General features: G+C 34.3%; 1 protein-coding gene across 8 annotated transcripts in view; it reads right to left on the reverse strand.

Moving 5' to 3' along the window:
• LOC124233768 (unconventional myosin-IXa) overlaps nt 1-21,112 on the reverse strand; it is a 289,503-nt gene that overhangs the window by 95,818 nt on the left and 172,573 nt on the right. For all 8 annotated transcript variants that reach the window (XR_006887148.1, XM_046650967.1, XM_046651007.1 and 5 more), the window contains 4 exons: nt 16,806-16,949; nt 15,101-15,140; nt 8,629-8,751; nt 1,348-1,428 (listed from right to left, as the gene is read on the reverse strand). Coding sequence is in view for 7 of the 8 variants with exons in the window: in XM_046650967.1 (XP_046506923.1) it covers nt 1,348-1,428; nt 8,629-8,751; nt 15,101-15,140; nt 16,806-16,949 (388 nt within the window). In the remaining variant the exon portion in view is untranslated. The remainder of the gene's footprint in view (nt 1-1,347; nt 1,429-8,628; nt 8,752-15,100; nt 15,141-16,805; nt 16,950-21,112) is intronic.

The following is a 21,112-nucleotide window of genomic DNA, read 5'->3' on the forward strand; positions in this document are numbered from 1 at the left end:
GATGTATTTGGAGCTTCTTATATTTCTCCTTATTCTCTAAATACTATTTTCAATGATCCCCCTCTACAGTAATCACAAACATTTTCCTGCAGAGAGATGGAAAATCCCAGCTGTCAAGGAAAAAAAGTCAAGTGGGAAACTTATGTTAAATAATCATAACAGTTAACATTTATTTTGTAATTATTCTGTGCCCTGAAATACTTCGTTAATTGAACTTTTTGCATAGCAAGATCTCAATTAATAATAGAGACTCAAACTTCCACTTAACTATAAATAGAATGGTTTCCTTTTTTGTCACTATAAAAGAATAGCTAACATTTACTAAACACTTAGGACGGGCTAGGAACATTCTAAGTACTTTACAGGTATTGACTCAAAAAATCACAAAACACTATGAGGTTGGTCCTATAATTATAGTATATTCTTACCCAGATGAAAATATATAAGTCACAGAAAGGTTTAAGTAACTCATTTAAAGTCACAAAGCTTGTAAATAGAGTGGGAGACTGCTTCTTAAGAATTAAAAAAGCTGATGGGGCCGGCCCAGTGGCGCAGTGGTTAAGTTCGCACATTCCGCTTTGGTGGCCCTGGGTTCGCCAGTTCGGATCCCGGGTGCAGACATGGCACCGCTTGGCAAGCCATGCTGTGGTAGGTGTCCCACATATAAAGTAGAGGAAGATGGGCACGGATGTTAGCTCAGGGCCAGTCTTCCTCAGCAAAAAAAGGAAGATTGGCAGCAGTTAGCTCAGGGTTAATCTTCCTCAAAAACAAAAAACAAAACAAAAAACAAACAAAAAAGAATTTAAAAAGCTGAGCATAATTCCTATAACATTTTAGCTGTTCTGGCTGGGAACTATGTTTTCCTATGATGAACATAAAGAAAGACGACAAATGTTGACACTTATTACATATATTTTGCAAAGCTCTAATTAGGAGAACTGTCATAGAAAAGAGGAAATAATCAAAAATGTCCCCAGTACCTTATTTTACAGAGACAAGAATCTCTAAACATGAAAAATGCCAAGCAGCTTCTTTAAGAGTGATAGCTTATATCCAAAGAAGAGAGATTAATCTCAGGGTAACAAAAGTTGCATAAAACACTTTTTTATGATGGAATTTCAAGAGCTATTTACTTCTCAAATTCTAGGAGATGCTAAATCAAGCTCATATAAATATCTTACAGCCAGGTAAGTGCAGAAATTAGAAGGATATCCATAAAAAATATAGAACATTGTTTTCCTTACAAAGATTATAGTTTTTCCCCTCCATTTAGTCTCTTTAGAAAGAATTTAAGGCTTGGTTTGAAGTAAGCTGAGCTAGAAGCTCTTATTTACAGGACAATTTTACCTTTTCAGCATTAGAGCGAATGCATTTTACAAAATAAGGTTCTGCTTGACCAAGCGTCTCCATCAGCTTGCTTAATGAGGCCTGCAATACAAAGCAATATAATTAGCATTTTCTCTCACTACAAACTGACAAAGAATGATTTACAAATATAAACAAGAGTGTTGGCAAAATATGCAAAAAACAAATGGTATTCATGGAAATAGGTTTGTTTCTGAAAAGAAAATTGTGTATATTCCCATACTGATTAAATTAAGTATAATTAAGGACAAGGAGGGTAATTTAATCTTAAAGCTGATAGCTTGGCAATAGTAAATATTGCAGATATATTTCAAAATAATCTAAGTCAAGAATAAATTTCTCACTTTTCTTCACATTTCATGAAGTAATTTTATTCAAACTCATGCATTCCTAGAGCAACTCTGAAAATCATCCAGCAGGGTATCCAGTAAGGTGGTGTTCCCCTGCTTTAATTTTAATGTTTGTAGAGTATGCAGCGATGTTGCCGCTTTCATTCCTAATAGCGATAGTTTGTACTTAATCTCTTTTTTCCTAATTAGTCTAGCTAGAGGTTTATAAAGTTTTTGATCTTTTCAAAGAACCAGTTTTTAAACATTTTAAACATTGATTTTTCTGTATTATTTTTCTGTTTTCAAATTCACTGCTTTCTGCTTTTATCTTTATCATTTCATTCCTTCCGCTTGCTTTGGGTTTAATATGTTTTTCTTTTCCTAGTTTCTTAAGGTAGAAGCATAGATTATTGATTTTTCTTCTTTTCTAATAAATGCATTTGACATTATAAATTAATCTTGGAGCACTGCTTTAGCTGTATTGCACACAGTTTGATATTTCATTTTCATTCCATTTAAAATATTTTCAAAATTTTCCTTCCTCTTTGACTCATGTATTATTTAGATGTCTGTTTTTTATTTGCCAAATATTTGGGGATGGTTATCTTTCATTGACTTCTGATTTAATCCCATTATGGTCAGAAAACATATTTTGGTTTTTAGTATTATATTTAATTTATCTATTGGCTTTCCAGCTATACTCTTTGTACTGTTTTTTACTGGCTGTTCTAGGGATTAGAATATACAAACCCACTTGTCACAGTCTACTTAGAGTCAATATTTTATAACAAAGTAAAACTTAGAAGCCTTACAACCACATAGACTCCTGCTACTGTTGTCATATATATTGCATCAACATACAAATTTTTTATTTTTAGGTGCTTTTTTCCTTGTAAATGTTATTGTAGTATGATATATATAATAAAATGCTTAAATCCTAAGTTTAGTTTGATGCATTTTCACAAAGGGAACACACTCTCATAACCAGAGCACAAATCAATAAAGAAAATATTACCAGAACTTCAGAAGCCCCTCTGTGCCCTGGTGCACTGAATTTAGCAAGGTCACTGTACATAAGCTACCTGCCCCGACCTCCACACGTCAACCAAGGGTAATCATTATCCTGACTTCTAAGACAGTAAATTAGTTTTGCTGCTATTAAACTTCATATAACAAGAAAGACATACCATGTATCATTTTGTTGCATACACTTGCATTTTGTACATTTTCAGTGCTATAAAATATACCACAATTAAATTATCCATTTAGGATGGATATTTAGTTGTTCCAGTTTGGGCTATTACAAATAAAGTTGCTATCAATGTTCTTCTACGTGTCTTTTAACTGTTTTCCAAAATGCCTCCATTAATTTATATTTTAACAGCAGAGTATAAAAGTTCTGGTTGCTCCACATCCTGACCAACACTTTATATCACAGTCTTTTATTTCAGCCAAGCTGGCAAGTGTGCATTATCGTTATTATTATTATTATTATTATTATTATCATCATCTTGGTGAGAAAGATTGGCCCTGAGCTAGCATCTGTGCCAATCTTCTGCTATTTTATGTGGGAAGCCACCACAGCATGGCTTGACAAGCAGTGCTAGGTCCACACCTGGGATCCAAACCTGCAAACCCCAGGCCACCAAAGCAGAGCATGCAAACTTAACCACTAGGCTACCGGGTCAGCCCCAAGTGTGTAGTATTATTGCCTTATAGTTTTAATTTATATTTTCCTAATGAAGAATAATGTTGAGCAGGTATTTGATAGGCTTATTGGCCTTTTGGAGAACATCTTTTGATATCAGACAGTTTTGCGTATTCAAGACTTTTGCGCATTTCTATTAGGTTGTCTGTCTTTTTAAAAATTGATTTATGGTTCTTCATATATTCCACATACAAGGTCTTTTTCAGCTGTACTGCAAGTATATTCTCATACCCTGTAGGCTGCCTTTTCATTCTGTTAATAGTGACTTTTGTTTTTAGAAGTTTTACTGAAATACAATTTACATACTATAAAAACATGACCATTGTAGTATACAGATGATTTTTAGTAAATTTATACAATTGTGCAACCATCACTACAATCCAGATCTAGAAATCTTCTATCATTCCAAAGAGTTCCCTGCTGCCCATTTGCCATCAATAACTGCTTCTGCCCACAGCCCCAGGCAACCACCTATCTGCTTCCTGCTGCTATAAATAAACCATCTGTGAAAAAAGTAATCCTTTTTAGACATCTTTTCCTCTAATTATAAAACCAATATATAGATAGCTATTGTAGAAAACTTAATCCATAAATATATGTTCAGAGAATAAAAATCAGTTTGGTTTAGTTTGGGTAATGACTTAATCCTTAGTTTCAGAGGCAGAACTGAAAGAAGGTTATTCAGATTTTTGCAAAAAAAAAAAAATGCTTCATGTATCCTACATCTTCCTTAGACCTAAAGTTAGAAAGACCCTTAGGCCAAGGAAGAGAAAAACTGCTCTAAGTATAGGACTATGTTGACTAATGATGTAGTGGCGGATATATTTCCCAGCAATCCATGGGTCTCTGAGCAGCTAGGCATGCAGGAGAGGGGCAGTGGTTTTATTAGCAGGTTTCAGCAGATATAATAGCAACAGCATGTGCATGACCTATTACCCTAGGAGAAAGCCACAAAACTCCTTTTAAGGAATTAATTGAGCAGAGACATGGTGCCTATGAAGTGACCAGGCTTTCACATAGGGGTCCATGCATAAACAATGCAGTTTTGCCTTATGATCAAGTTGCATCATTCTGCCCATAACTTAAGGCTTTAGGTACTTTATTTGACAGTTTGGTGGCCAAAAGGATAGATTCATACTAACATTTGCTTGCAGGAGACAAAATCTCAAAAGAGAATGATCCAGAGTAGGGTGAGGGTGGGAACTTACCTAACAGTTGAAATGATCAAGAAAAATATACATACGGTCTACCATCTTGCTATTTGCTTCTATTTATTTAATATGCTGTTTTATCATGTCTTTTTTAAATTCAGCATATTTTATGATTCCATTTTAGTTCTGCTATTTGCTCATTACCTATAATGAGCTTTTGTTTTTGGAATTGCTCTAGGGTTCACAGCGTTAACATATCACAATCTACCTTCAAATAATGTCACACCATTTCCTGTATAATGTAAAAACTTTATAATAGTGTATACTTACATGTTAGCCCCTCCTTTTTTTATGCTACTTTTGTCATATGTTTTATTTCTACCTCATATTATTTTTGTTTTCTACAGTCAATTGTCTTTTTAAAAGATTAAAAGAAGAGAAAAAGTATTTTTTTATAGTTAAGTTACATTTCTGTCATTCTGGCACTCTTCATATTTTGCAAAGATCTAAATTTCCATGTGGTTTTCTCATCATTTTTCTCCCACATTTAACATTCTGATATTGTACGAACTGCTGGCAATAAATTCTCTCAGTTTTTCTTTCTATTTAACTTTCATTTTTTTTCTTTTTGTTTTGGCTGAGGAAGATTCGCCCTGAGCTAAGATCCGTCACCAATCTTCCTCTCTCTCTCTTTTTTTTTTTTCACTTGAGGAAGATTAGCCCTGAGCTAACATCTGTGCCAATCCTTCCCTATTTTTATGTGGGTTGCCACCACACCATGGCTGACGAGTGGTGTAGGTCTGTGCCCACGATCCAAACCTGGACACCTGGGCCACTGAAGTGTAGCACACTGAATTCAATCACTACGCCATGGGGCCAGCCCCTTTAACCTTCATTTTTACAAAATATATTCACTGTGCATAGAATTCTAGAGTAACAATTTTTTTCCTTTCAGTCTTTTGAAGATATTACTCTTGACTTCCGGCTTTCATAGTTTCTGATGAGAAACCTACTGTTATTCTTATCTTCATTTCTTTGCACATAATATCTTCTTTTTTCTCTGGGAGTATTTTAAGATTTTCTCTTTTTAACTGGTTTTAGCACTTTGATGCGATATGCCTTGGTGTGTTTCCGTTTGTTCTGCTTGGGGTTTGTTGAGATTCTTTGATATTTGGGCTTATATTATTCATAAAATTGGGGAAAATTTTGGTCATGATTTCTTCAAATGTTTTGCTGTACCCTCCTCTCTTACCTCTCCTTCTGAGATGCAATTACACCTCTATTCAACCACCTGATATTTTCCTACAAGTTATTAATGCTTTTTTTCATTTTTCTCCATCTTTGTTATTTCCCTCTGGGCTTTATTTTTAAGCAAATATAATTTCAAATTCATTACTTCTGCACTAATAGGTGTTAATCCCATCTACCTTATTTTCAAATATTACATTTTTAATCTCTAAAAGTTCCATTTGAATCTTTTTCATATCTTCTAATTTTTTCTCATCATATTCATGTTTTATGTTATATCCTTAGACATATTTATACAATCTGTAGTAGCTATTTTGAGATCCTTATCTACTATTTCCATCATCTCTGTCACGTTTAGGTCTGTTTCTAATGATTGTTTTTTCTCCCTTGTTATAAGTTTCATTTTCCTTGACTCTTTGCATGTCTAGTCATTTCATATCGGATGCTAGACATTGTGATTTTACACTGTTGGATTTTGTTACATTGCTTTAAAGAGTGACAGACATTTTTCCTGGCATGCTGTTATGTAGGATCACTTTGATTCTTTTAAGACTTCCTTTTAAGCTTTCTGAGGGCAAGTCTAGAGCAAAATCTCTGGCATTTGTTTGGCTCCCCTCTTCCTGAGCCATAGAAAACTGCCTTTATGCAGTAATCTGGGGCTTGCCTCATTTATTTCTCTTGTCTCAGGGATCACAGTCCTGCAATGCTTACTGTCTAATATCTAAAAACATTTGATTCTTATCTTTTGTCCAGTTTTCTAGTTGCTTAGAGCAGAAGGGCAATTCCTGTATCAGTTAACCCATCATGAGTTCGATGATCTCATTTTCATGAAAATAGACATTCATTCATAAGAAAGGCATGGAATCAAAGACACTTGGGTGCCATCCATCTCCACCACTTATAATTTCTTCACCTGTACAATAACAGTATTTATCTCATAGAATTGGATGAAAAATTAGATAATGCATATATATAAATATTTAGTAAAGGATTTGGAAAATATGGTACATTGGTCATCATCTCTGGATGGCAAATGATTTTCACTTGTTTTTGTTCACCTGTATTTTCTAAATAATCAAAACAACTCAATTACTTTTGTAATATTTAACATATTAGAAACACTAAAGATGGCCCTTTTTGCAAAAGTTACATACAACACATAAGTACAACTTGAGAATAAATTCTCCAAAATTCTTAAATTTCAGGGGATTTTAAGGGACATAAGAGGACTGTAATTATAACTAAGTTTTTATTGTAGTAGCTATAATGTACTATTCAGATTAAAGAATGACTTTGGTATACAGGCACCTGTAAAAGATCCAAGGTAACAAAACAAAGGACACTTAACAGCTTTATTCTACTCTTCATAATTATGAGATTAATGCTTCCTTTTCAGATATGAAGCTCATGAAGTTACCTTTTGATCAGAATTAGGTTTCCCATGTTGATTTGCTAATCAGGGGAAAATGTGATAATGAACTAACAATTGTAACAAGTCTGCTTATAATTCCGTTTCTCATTGTATATTAATACACTTTGATACTGTTTTACAAAGCAGTGTATAGTTTATCACTTAGCATGATTTTTTTCCCTATAACCCACTCACTTTTGCATTTCTAAATCTACAAGTAAAAAGCCAGACTCTGGAAATGTGAAGACAGCACCAAGGTATGGATACACTTGGCCAAGAAACATCTCTCTTTTTTTAATAATCAAATATCATTAACTCATAGGATTATGAATTAAGACAGATTTTTTTAAATTCATGGCAGATCTTCCACTATATTCAACTGTCTTTCCTTTAACCTTATTAGCACATAGTAAGTTATTTGGCTTTTCATCTTGATTTTTCTGTTTCTTTCTATTTTAAAAGAAAGCATTTGACCAAATAGCCTTCACAGATTCAAATTTTTCTCTAGATCTGGTGAGAAGTGTCTAAAATAAAATGACATTTCTAGCCCATAATTTGAAGAACTGTGCTTATAAATCAAACAAGATCATATTCAGTGACATATTAGTAGATAATTTACATTCAAGTATTCTGGCTTAAAAAGGAGGATTAAGAAAAGTGATAACATATAGAAATACAGCTACCAGCAGATAAAAGAAATTTTTAGTTAACAATGCACTTTGCTTCTGTGATTTAAGCATGAAGCAGAGTAAAATTATGCAAAGCATTGTTACTCATCAGATTTTCAGCTCATTTTCATAAAAAACTAGCAAATGAATAGAACAGTAGAGAGAGATGACTTGAGAAGAACAGGAAGAAGTAATTAGAAATGTATTTTGAAAAATTATTCTCAAGTTATTTGGTTAATTTATTATGATCATACTTACTCTTAAACGCCCAGTCACAATAAAAGGAACTGAATTTCTATATATACAAAACTAAAATAAGCAAACAAAAAAAAAATCCTACAATCCCATTTAAATATTAATGCCAGTAGCATGAGGTTTAAATATATAGAGAACAAAACATACATCGTTATGTTAACAGTGACTATATCCAAGCAGTAGGCTTTAAGGCAGATTTTGTTTATATTATCAATTTTCTGCTGCCTTTCTCCTCACATTAAAAATAATGAATCACTCTTTGGGATATCCACTATCCAGATATACAAGGATGAAAAAGAAAGGCAGCTAACTTTTTTCCATCTTTGGTACTTCTCTCCAAAATGACCATTATAGCATGGCATTTTAGTTACATGAGTCATATCCCACTCAGGTATCCTGCAGATCACTTTGACCTTTCAATGCCAATCTGAAAGAAACATATTCCTTTTTGTTAAAAGTAAAATTTTTTTTATAAAGTAAAATAGGAAATAACCTGAAACTGGGCACTGATGCTGGGAGGTTTCTTCTTCTTGTGCAAATGAAGAAGAGACTTGGTAATTCGATCCTGTAAGGTCAGTCTTGTTAGGTGTTTTAAAGAATTTACCTCTAGTAAGTGCTGAAAACAAAGGGGAAAATACCAAATTATTCACATAAATTAATTTAAGAATAGGAAAAACAAAATTGTAAGCCACTTTTCATTATTTCTTATGTATAATGACTGAGGTGGATATGGGAGATTCTGCACTCCTTCTGCTTTCCTGCAAAAGCTTTCCAGCTAAAAAGAAAACTATATTTCCCAAACTCTCTTGCATCTTGGGTCCCAGATGTGATTGCAGTTCATCAATTAAATTGCCACATGTGAAACTAGGAAGGTATTACTGAGGCAGAGCCTCTGGCTACTAGCTTCTGTTTCTGCTGGCAAGCATGTACATGAAAGTGCTTTCGTTTTCTGTGGTCCCAGTGTCCAGGTACTACTTTTGTGAGTGCTGAGAGGCAGAGTGCAGAACTTTGGTACTGTCACTGCAACTCTAGTAAATACACCTTAGCCCTAGAGCCAATAGTTGTAGCAGCTTCTTCCTGATTCCTGGATTATACCACAGGTGGTGTGTGACTGGAAGCAGCAGCTACAAAGGCAGCTTCCAGATTTCCTAGCTTTCTGACGACAACTGGGTTCAGTTCTCCTCTTTGTTTTAATTCTCTGAAACTCTAAGGCTTCTAATGATTGTCTAAGCATCTCCCTGAATTAAGCCCCTTTCTACTTAAAATAACTACAGTGATTACTGTCATCTGCAACTGAATCCTGACTCATAGAGACAATAAATTAAATTAAATCCCAGGGTTATACCAGGTATGCCAAGAATATATACACAGAAAAAAAGAAAACATAGTCCCTATCAACCTTCATCCTCATGTGCTAATTATTAACCTTAATAATAAGATAGGAGTTACGCATAAAGCAACTAAAGAATACAAAATAGGATATTAGTAAAGTGATTGGGAGCTTTTAAAAGTCTAAAAAATATTAACTTTGACAATATAAACATTAAAAAATAAAAACTTTCAAGTGGCAATAAGTACAATATATGCTTAAACAATTACAACTAAGAAAAAATATTTCCAACAATGATAAAGACTTATCATCTGTATATAAGAACTGTAAAAATCCTTTAAAAATATATCCCACCATAATAAATGAGTAGAAGACCTGAATATGCAATTCTCAAATAAAGTATAAATGACAACATAATGACAATCAATCTCACTTGTAATCACAGAAATACACATTTTCTTTTAAAGAGATTTTCTGCAGATTGGCAAACATAATAAATTCTGACAAAACCCAGTATTCGTGAGGATGTGGAGAAATAGGCATTTTATGCACTGTTCTTAGGAATGCAAATCAGTATAACTTTCCTGATAAGCAATTTCACTTCCAGATATTTATTTAAAGAGATTATCAAACAAGATCTGAATGTTATTTCTAACAATGTACTTCAAAACATAGTGAAAAATTATGAACAGAGATTTGCAATAATATGCAATTGTTTTCATAAAGTATGCTTCATTCACACAAATGAATACTATACAGCTCTTAAGGATACTGTAAACCTGTATTTACTAACAAGGAAAAATATTTGCAAATACTACTGACCAAAAAAAGCCACATAAAACAATAACTTATATTCAAAATGTCATGTGTATGTTGAATTTTGGAGGGTTTTTGCTTTATTCTTATTAGTATTTTTCAATTCTCACAAGAAGATTCATTGTATATTAAGAAAAAATAATTTTACACGCTCATGAAGACTCAATTAGAAGAATTTTATAGTTTATCCATAAGTAAAAACAAACTAGCACTAAAGATGAAAATGATTTTTCCCCCTATTCAACACACTTTCCAGAAAAAGACCATGGAAATAATGGTTTCATTTTATAAACCTGTATCTAAACCAATGGTAAAATTCATTACTAAATGTTTGTCACTGTGTGAAAAAACATCATATGGACTGTGTAAAACAAATAACTATAAAAAAAAAGTCCTCGCTTTGAAGGAATTTAATTTGAAAAGTAAAAAAACAAAAACAAAAACAAAACCTCATATTCATTCTCACCTCAGTGTCTTTCCAATTTTTTCATTTGCTTGGAATACTCTATAGGCAGACCTTCACATCGCTTGATTTTTCTTGGCATTGATTAACACACAAACTTCGTTATAAAGATTTTGCTTAAATACCCAAAAAGTAGCCCACTTCTAAGTCAAGAATATGTCACTTCATTTTCCTCTTTGAACATAATATGGTGTAAATTATCCTTTCATTTATTTGCTTAATTGTATGTTGTTTTTTTTATTTCTCTAAAAGATAAACTGTGAGAGAGCAAGGACTCTGACTAGACTGTTTATCCCCATAACCACAATGCCGAAAACAGTGTCTGGTACAGAGTAGGTAATTAAATAAACATTAGTTTAGATTAAGGCATAAATGGTTATCAACTAACGATTTTTGAGCAATGTTTCCTCAGCAACAGGAGACTAGACTTCTACCCATAAAACTTACCATGATCAAATCAATCAAATCTACACATCAGGCTCTGTTCTAAATGCTAGGAATACACTGCATTCAACTATACAGAAACAGCCTACAAGGACATTAAAAAATAAATGATAATTTGAGAGTTTTTAAGATTTATGAAGAAGATAAAATAGGGCAAGGGAGAAAAGGGAGACAAGACAGAACAGAACTAGATGGAGAGCAGGAGGCTAAGGACCCGAGAGAGATGAACCCAGTTAAGTGATGGCTGCAAAAGCTCAGCATAAGGTGATAAAAACCAAAAATTAGAACATGGGTGAGAGATCTAGCAGAAAAGGGATATAGAGTTAATTCCCTTCTTAGGTCTTCTGTTCATTATCTACTTTATTCCTTTCTTAATTCCATCTTCACTGTTTAGTTTATTCAGCTTAATTAATCAGTACATTGTTTTTAAATCAATTATTTACTACTTGCTGTGCAAGGTACTATAGACACAAAAATTAAGAATATATTGCTCATACAGCAAAGGAAACCATCTCAAAACGAAAAGACAAACTACCAATTGGGAGAAGATATTTGCAAATCATATAGCCAATAAGGGATTAATATCCAAAATATATAAAGAACTCATACAGCTCAACAACAACAAAACAACAACCCTATTAAAAAATGCGCAAAGGATCTGAACAGAAGTTATTCCAAAGAAAATATACAGATGGCCAACAGGCACGTGAAAAGATGTTCAACATCACTAATTATTAGGGAAATGCAAATCAAAACCACACCCATTGCCTCACACCCATCAGAATGGCTATTATTAAAAAGACAAGAAATAACAAGTGTTGGAGAGGATGTGGTGAAAAGGGAGCCCATGTACACTGCTGGTGGGAATGTAAACTGGTGTGGCCACCAATTTGGAGTATGGATATTACTCAAAAAATTAAAAAAGAACTACCATATGATCTAGCTATTCCATTTCTGAGTATTTAATCAAACAACACAAAAATACTAATTCAAAAAGATATATACACCCTTATGTTCACTGCAGCATTATTCACAATAGCCAAAACTTGGAAACAAACTAAGTGCCCATTGACAGAAGAAGGGTAAAGATGATGTGTATGTGTACACACGTAGACACACACACACACACAATGGAATACTAGTCAGCCATAAAAAAAGATGAAATCTTGCCATTTGCGACAACATGGATAGACCTTGAGGGTATTATGCTAAGTGAAATAAGTCAGATGAAGAAAGACAAATACTGTGTGATTTCACTCACACATGGAAGATAAACAAACAAATACATAGATACAGAGAATAGATTGGTGGTTACCAGAGGAGAACAGGGGTTGGAGGAGGGCAAAAGGGGTAAAGGGGCACATGTGACAGTGACAGATGACAACTGGACTTTTGGTGGTGAGCATGAGGTAGTCTATACAGAAGTCAAAAAATAATGGTGTACACCTGAAATTTATATGTTATAAACCAATGTTACCTTCACCAAAAAAAGAAAGAAGATATTGCTCATGTTGTTAAAGAGGACTAAAATGGGTGATAAAATTAACTTCAAGTTTTGAACCTGAGTGACTAAAATGGAGAATAACACACTAAAATCACTTTGGGCATCAAGTCTGAGAGATGAGCAGGGTGTCAAAGTAGAAATGTACAGCAGGGCAACTATGAGTAAAAGAGACTGGAAATTAAAAGGTCATGTTAGAAAAGTAGATTTAACAGAAGTGACCATTTCAAGGAATGAGAGGGAACAAATTCTGAGAGAGAAAAGGGAAAGTACTATCAAAACTATATTAACAGAGGGCTAAGAGCTATTGAAGGATATATTTGTTAAATATTTGCCTATGTTTATTGAGGGTTGTAATAAAAATAAAGCATCTTATCTTATCTTATCTATATCCATAAAATGACGTACTAGAAGTGCCCACAAGAGGGAAGACTGAATCTTATTTCCAGCAGCTATAAAAGTTGTACAATGAATGCAATAATGCTTCATATAGCAAGGTAAGAAAGAGGGTGCAGATTTCACAAAAGAGCAAAAGAAGAAGGAAAAAAAAACAATTTCAGGTTATCTACACTTCTGTTTCTTCTTTCCACATTATATATAAAACTAACTCAATGCAACAGAAATATTCAGAAAATGACCATGGTCAGTGAGGATATAGGGTCTCCCATTTTAATTTTTATTAACATATACTTGTTTTGACTTGATCTGAAATGGACTGAAAGAAATAAGCAAGACATTCATTAAGCATAATTAGAAAGAGAGGCATATTTAAAAAAGAGGAGGAAAAATACGATGAAGAGTGAGGTTACTAAACAAACCACACATCATACATACATGTATGTGTACAGATAAGCCACAAATTCAGCTCTAAATGTTCTGGTAGAAAATATGAAGAAAAATACTTATTATTTATTGACTGCTAAGCATGCATGTATCTAATCCTAACGTATAATGCCCTGCATTAGAAATGACGGGACACAGGTTAAGACAAGTTAGAGAACTTACTCTAAAAACCATAGAGCAAGTAACGGATCTAGAATTTGAATGGAGATCAGTCTGACTCCAAAGTCTATATTCTTATAGGCTATTTTGCCTCTCTAATATTAAACATATGTATTTGAATCTATGAGACACACTAAACACAAAAATAGCCACATTTAATTTAAAAAGAGAAAAACACATGGGATTCCTATGATTGATGATTCAATAGAATTATTTACTTCAGATGTATCCAACCTATTCACGCTGGCTATCATATGAAGTTGAAGAAGTTATCCACTTGAGGAGAGTGAAAAGAACAGTGCAAATAGTGAGGCCCAAAAGCAGCATGCAAAATACTAAATGGCTATAGAACGAAGAAAAAAAAAAGGACAAATGAACAGATACAGACGTTTGATAACAAATTTGGCCTCCTTTCCTCTGTCTCTACATAAAATCTTTTCATGCTAAGAACATAAGTGAAAACCATGTAAATTAATTTCCTTTGTGCTCTGTGGTTTAAAACAATATTTACATTATCAGACACCACATCAGCAGTGTATTAAGCCTAAGGTGACTTAAGCTGAAGAAAAATAAAGACAGAGTCATTTCCTTATTCTTGAACTAGAGAATCATGAGAATAAACAGCTCCTTTAAAATTTTGGAATTATGTTCATCAACAAAGTTACAAGTGACAGGATTCTTTCTTTGGAAGGGTCCAAGAAAAAGAAACAGTAAGATTTTTCTTTCTTTAGTAAATGCAATAAATATTTTTGGAATGTCATCTCTGCATAAAGAATGTAGATCAGAGGAGGCAAATTACGGCCCGTGGGCCAAATCTGTTCTTACACCATTTTATACGGTTGAAAAAAAAAATTAATGGCACGGGAAAAATTACATGAAACTCAAATTTCACTGTTATTGGAATACAGTCACAATCACTCAATTACGTATCGTCTACAACTGCATTTGTGCTACAACAGCAGAGCTAAGTAGTTACAACAGAGATGAGAGACCTGCAAGCCTCCATGGACCTTTTCAGAAAAACCTGGCTAACGAGCACTAATCAGAAATTATTTTACAATCAAGTAAAATTCAGAATTTGATCTTAACCTGACTCAAGGAGAAATGAAAACATCTACATAAAGAGGCCATTACTCAACAAAAATTTCATTCGTATTCAGAAGCTTTACAAATACTAGAAAATGGAATATATCACAAATAAATATTTATCAGAATAATTAAGCTTGGCCATTTCATAATATCCAGTGTTATTTCTGAAATGGATTCAACTGAATGCACACAATTAATCCCTATTTGGGGTATAAATAAGGTATTTCTTGTCTTTGATTCAAAAAGATTGTTTGTATGAGTAATAAAAAAATAATTATGAAGGAAGACACCAATGGAAAAAGTTTTTTTATAACACTCACCTTTGGAAGGCCAGGTTTGGATTTGAAGTTTTTGTTTCTCCTATAGAAACAAATCAAACATTAGAAAAAACTACTGTAGAGGTGAATGACTTCAAGGACTCTACTGAAACAACAGATTCTATACTCATTTCCAAGATATAGGTCCTCCACATGAAAACACTGTTTGATTCAACTAAGCAAGCACCTTAGGGAAAGAAGAATAAGCAAGGGAAAAAGAGAACAAGAAAAGAGACGACAGCTCTGTACTATAGCTAGGCATAAACGGATTTAAGCCTGATGATCAGTAACATAATTTTGTACATTCAAAGCTAAAGTTGCATTTTCTTTTGGATGTTAATAGGGCTCTGCTTTCTTATACCTACAGAAACTCAGTTTCTGTCATTTTAAGATTTTAAATAGATGCTCTATTTCATAAATTTTTAAAAGGTACTTTTCACTAAAACTTATGATCCTCTACTTTTGGGAATTAAAAATTCTCTTCTGCTCTTTTTTTTTCTTATTCATAACTCAGTATCATACTTATATCAAGAAGGTTGTTTTATGGCTACAGAAAAAAAGAGAATAAAGCCCAATGCTTATGAACATGGGCTGGGAAGTCAGAAAGACCTGGGCTTGCATCTAAACTCTACCACCTACTAAGGTATGATTTTAACTTTTTTCTTTTTTTTTTTTAAGATTGGCACCTGGGCTAACAACTGTTGCCAATCTTTTTTTTTTTTTTCTGCTTTTATCTCCCCAACCCGCCCCCGTACACAGTTGTATATCTTAGTTGCACGTCCTTCTAGTTGTGGGATGTGGGACGCCGCCTCAACATGGCATGACGAGCAGTGCCATGTCTGCGCCCAGGATCCAAACCCTGGGCCGCCACAGTGGAGCGCGCGAACTTAACCACTCGGCCACGGAGCCGGCCCCTGATTTTAACTTCTTTAAGCCTTGGTTTCATTATGTAATAACGTAAAATGAGGATGGTAATACACTAACCTCTTAGAGTTGTTGTGAGGATTAAATGGGCTAATTCACAATTCTGGAGTACAGCAAGACTTACATAAATTGAACCTCTTAACACTGTTAAGCAATGACTTAGATAGGGATTAAGGAATCCAATTCAGTCAGACCTCTAGCTACTGGTCAGACCTCTAGCTAGTAGTCAAAAAATATGCTTTGGAAATGTCTGAAATATGCTGATATAGGTAGCTGAGAACTTTTTACTAATCCACCATGCATGGTTATATCCATGTCCTCAAACCAGTTCTATGATCAAATAATGAGGAATGCCAGGCTCAGATAAGTGTTATATATCACTATATACGATCCCATCCAACATTATGGAGGGGATTTTCCTGACTAATTTGTTAGGACTACCAGAATTAAAGAACAATTGCAGTTAAAGACTAGGAATCCTAAAAAGAGCTAAGTTTTTTCTCTCTCTGGAGGTAGGGTCTGTCAAAGAGCAATAAAGAATCATCTACATAGTGAGTACATTCAACCATTATTCTCTTGGTGAAATGAAAACAAACAAACAAACAAAACACTGGCTTTATAATGCATGAAATTCATAGCTCTAAATAATGACTACTTTTGAGTCTAGTTTCACTCAAAATTCTACTCACAAAAATAATGCTTCACCATCACCCCTCTTCATTTTTTCAGCCAGAAATTTTAAACTAGTCATGAAAAGCAATCCAAGTTACTAATCAATACTAACGTGAGAATTCCATGGGCTCTCTCCAAGAGTTTGCTGCTAGCTGAATTAGAGAATATCCCATCTTTATCAAGCAAGGAGGTGCTACTTGATAGTCTGCTCTGGCGAATCCCAGTTCTGCCGTTCCAGGAAAAATCAAATGCATCACTGTAAAAATTAAATATAGTACAATTTATTTTAGTTAACTGAGACACCTCTAATTAACACTCTCTAAAATGTTTAAATAAGTAAAATAAGACTTTATAAACTTAAGTTGAAATTTAGAAAAAATGCTAAACCAGCAGAAAATGGTTTTATCAGAGAGATCACCAATCAATTAGGACTAACATTTTATTTATTCAGAACAAAAAATTTCTATGGATTCTGGCATATTCACACACAAATGTGAATGTAGATGAGGATATCATGCAGCTAGTATCTTTAAGCATATTATTAACCATTTAACAATCAGTAAATAATATAAGGTATTATAATGTAATGGCTTTTGTCTTTGTTAAATTTTAGAACTTCCAAATGCAAGTGAAGGCATTTACAATTCTAACAGGCCATTCCATTCTCTTAAATGTTTAATTTCCCTCTGGGAGGTCTTATTTACATACTCACTCACTACACACATACCAACTAAAGTTACAAAGCTCCTTTTATGGGCTGAGTACTCTTCTAGGCACTGGAGGTGCAGGAATGAACAAAACAGATAAAATTACCAGTGATTACAATATAAAGACTAGGGGGCTTTCTAGGTAAAGACAGCAAACTGGAAACACATTTGGATTCCTCCAGAAACCCAAAAAACAGTACTAAAATAACTGTTGAAAGAATAAACACTTAAGAATTAAGAGAAATACTAAGAGACAGCAGTAACACATTTTTGAAATATGGAAAGTAGATGAATATAGAAAGCACATTGCTTTCTCAGTAGTAAGCCTGAGAAAGAAATAATAAACCGGATGTGGGGAGAGTTGAGAAGCATTCCTATTTACTCTGCAGAACTCCCAAATGGCTTCAGAGTTGCTGATACCAAGTATTTCGGGAAGTGGTGGGAAAGGAGGGTTAAAACAGGAACACTACTAGTTGAATGTCGGGGTAAGAAGCAGCTAGAAAGAGAACTCAAGAACACAATCCCATTCACAATCGCAACAAAAAGAATAAACTATCTTGGAATAAAAGTAAAAGTAAAATACCTATACAATGAAAACTAGACTTTCTTGAAAGAAATTGAGACAACATAAAGGATGGAAAGACATTCCATGCGCATGGATTGGAAGAATAAACATTGTTAAAATGTCCATGCTATCTAAAGCAATCTACAGATTCAATGCAATCCCAATCACAAACCCCATGACATTCTTTACAGAAATAAAACAAGAATCCTAAAATTCATATGGGGCAATAAACGACCCTGAATTGCTAAAGCAATCCTGAGGAAAAAGGACAAGGCTGGAGGCATCACAATCCCTGACTTCAAAATACACTACAAAGCTATTGTAATCAAAACAGCATGGTACTGGTACAAAAACAGACACATAGATCAATGAAACAAAATTGAAAGCCCAGAAATAAAACCACATATCTATGGACAGCTAATCTTTAACAAAGGAGCTGAGAACATACAATGGAGAAAGGAAAGTCTCTTCAACAAATGGTGCAGGGAAAATTGGACAGACACATGTAAAAGAAGGAAAGTAGTGCGTTTTCTTATACCATTCACAAAAATAAACTCAAAATGGATCAAAGACTTGAAGGTAATACCTGAAACCCTGAGACTTCTAGAAGTAAATATTGGAAGTACATTCTCTAACATCAGTGTCTTAGAAGGATCTTTTCAGACACCATGTCTTCTCAGACAAGGGAAACAATAGAAAGAATTAAAAAATGGGACTTCATCAGACTAAAGAGCTTCTACAAGGCAAGGGAAAACAGGATTGAAACAAAAACACAACCTACCAACTGGGAAAAAATATTTGCAAATCACATATCTGACAAAGGGTTAATCTCCATAATATATAAAGAATGCACACAACTGAACAATAAAATCTCAAAACACCCGATCAAAAAATGGGCAGGAGATAGAAACAGACATTTCTCCAGAGAAGATATACAGATAGCCAATAGGCACATGAAAAGATGCTCATCATCACTGATCATTAGGGAAATGCTCACAAAAACTACACTAAGTATCACCTTACACCCGTTAGACTGGCTATAATGACCAAGACAAAAAATAACAAATGTTGGAGACGTTGTGGAGAAAAAGGAACCCTCACACACTGCAAGTGGGAATGCAAATTGGTGGAGACACTATGGAAAGCAGTATGGAGATTTCTCAAAAAATTAAAAACAGAAATACCGTATGACCCAGCCATCCCACTACAGGGTATCTATCCAAAGAACTTGAAATCAGCCATTCAAAGAGACCCATGCACCCCTATGTTCACTGCAGCATTATTCACAATAGCCAAGACATGGAAGCAACCCAAGAGCCCATCGACCACTAATTGGATAAAGAAGATGTGGTATATATACACAATGGAATGCTGTTCTGCCATAAAAAAGACAAACTCATCCCATTCAACATGGATGGACCTGGAGGGTATTAAGCAAAATAAGGCAGACAGAGAAAGACAAATACCATATGATTTCACTCATATGTGGAAGATAAACAAACACATGGACAAAGAAAACGGTTCAGTGGCTACCAGGGGGGAAGGGGGCTGAGGGTGGGCACAGGAGGTGAAGGAGAGCACTTACATTGTGAAGGACAAAAAATAATGTACAACTGAAATTTCACATGTTGTAAACTATTAGGAACTCAATTTAAAAAAAGTGAAGAAAAAACAACCAAAAAAAGCTATCATTAATACATTTAGAGAGAAAAGAGAAAATATTCCATCTATTAAATAAGAACAAGATGCTATAAAAGATAAACATCAAGGAAACAAAATTAGTAACAAAAAGCTCCTGAAAATTAAAAATGTAACACTAATGAAATGCAGAAGAATATACCCATTCCCTCATTCAAAAATATTCATTGAGCATCAACTAGTGCCAATTATTTTTCTAGCACTAGGCATATACCAATCAACAAAACAAACAAAAATCTCTACCCTCATGAGGCTTAAATTCAGGTGGAAGGAGACAAACAATAAAACACAAGAAAATACTATATCACATCTCAGAGAATAGGGCTTAAGGAAAAATTTTAAACAGGGATGAAGGATAAAAATTGCCAGTATGCTAGGCTTTTTAATAGATAGTCAGGGGAGGCCTCATTGATAAGATTCCATTTAAACAGAGATGTGAAGAAGATAAAAAAAGCAAATCAAATAGTTATCTGGAAGAGCATTCCATGCAGAGAGAAGTGCAAAGACAAAGTTCACGAGGCAGGAATGCTGTTAATGAATCTGAGATATATGAAGTAAGTCACCAAGGCTGAACTGGATTAAGTAGGGGAAGTAAGAATGGTAGATCATGGGGGCCAGCCCAGTGGTGCAGCAATTAAGTGCGCACGTTCCCCTTGGGTGGTCTGGGGTTCGCCCATTCGGATCCCGGGTGCGGACATGGCACCACTTGGCAAAAGCCATGTGGTAGGTGTCCCACATATAAAATAGATGAAGATGGGCATGGATGATAGCTCAGGGCCAGCCTTCCATGCCAGGGCAATTCATGTAGAAGTAGTGAGAAGTGGTGAAATTCTGGATATCATTTTAGGGTAAGTCAATATGACTTGCTGACAGATAGGATGTGGAATGTATGAGAAAGAGGGAATTAAAGATGACTTCAAGACCTTTTACTAGTAACAGGAGATTTAGGGATAAGGAAGTGGGAGAGATCATTCCTTATAAAGCAAAACAAAACAAGATGGAAAATCATAAACAAAATACAGTCATGCATCACTTAACAACAGAGATACTTTCTGAGAAATGCTTCTTTAGGTGATTTGTCACTGTGTGAACATCATAGAGTGTACTTACACAAACCTAGATGGGATAGCTTTCTATACACCTAGGCTATATGGTACTAATCTTACAGCTCTACCATTGTACATGTGGTCCACTGTCAACTGAGAAGTTGTTATGTGTCACAAGACTGTAAATCAATCAAGTAGACTCAATACCCAAACAACAGAGTTTCTAGATAGATCCTCCAAGATTCTGAGACTTAGAGACAGAGAAGAGATGTCACATACAAGAGCTCAAGAATCAGATCAAGGGCATATATTTAAAAACCTACAGCCAACATTATGCTTAATGATAAAAAAAAAAAAACCTGGAAGATTTCCTTCTAAGATTGGGACCAAGACAAGGCCATGA

Source organism: Equus quagga, chromosome 2 (genome assembly GCF_021613505.1).
Source record: "Equus quagga isolate Etosha38 chromosome 2, UCLA_HA_Equagga_1.0, whole genome shotgun sequence".
Lineage (NCBI taxonomy): Eukaryota > Metazoa > Chordata > Mammalia > Perissodactyla > Equidae > Equus > Equus quagga.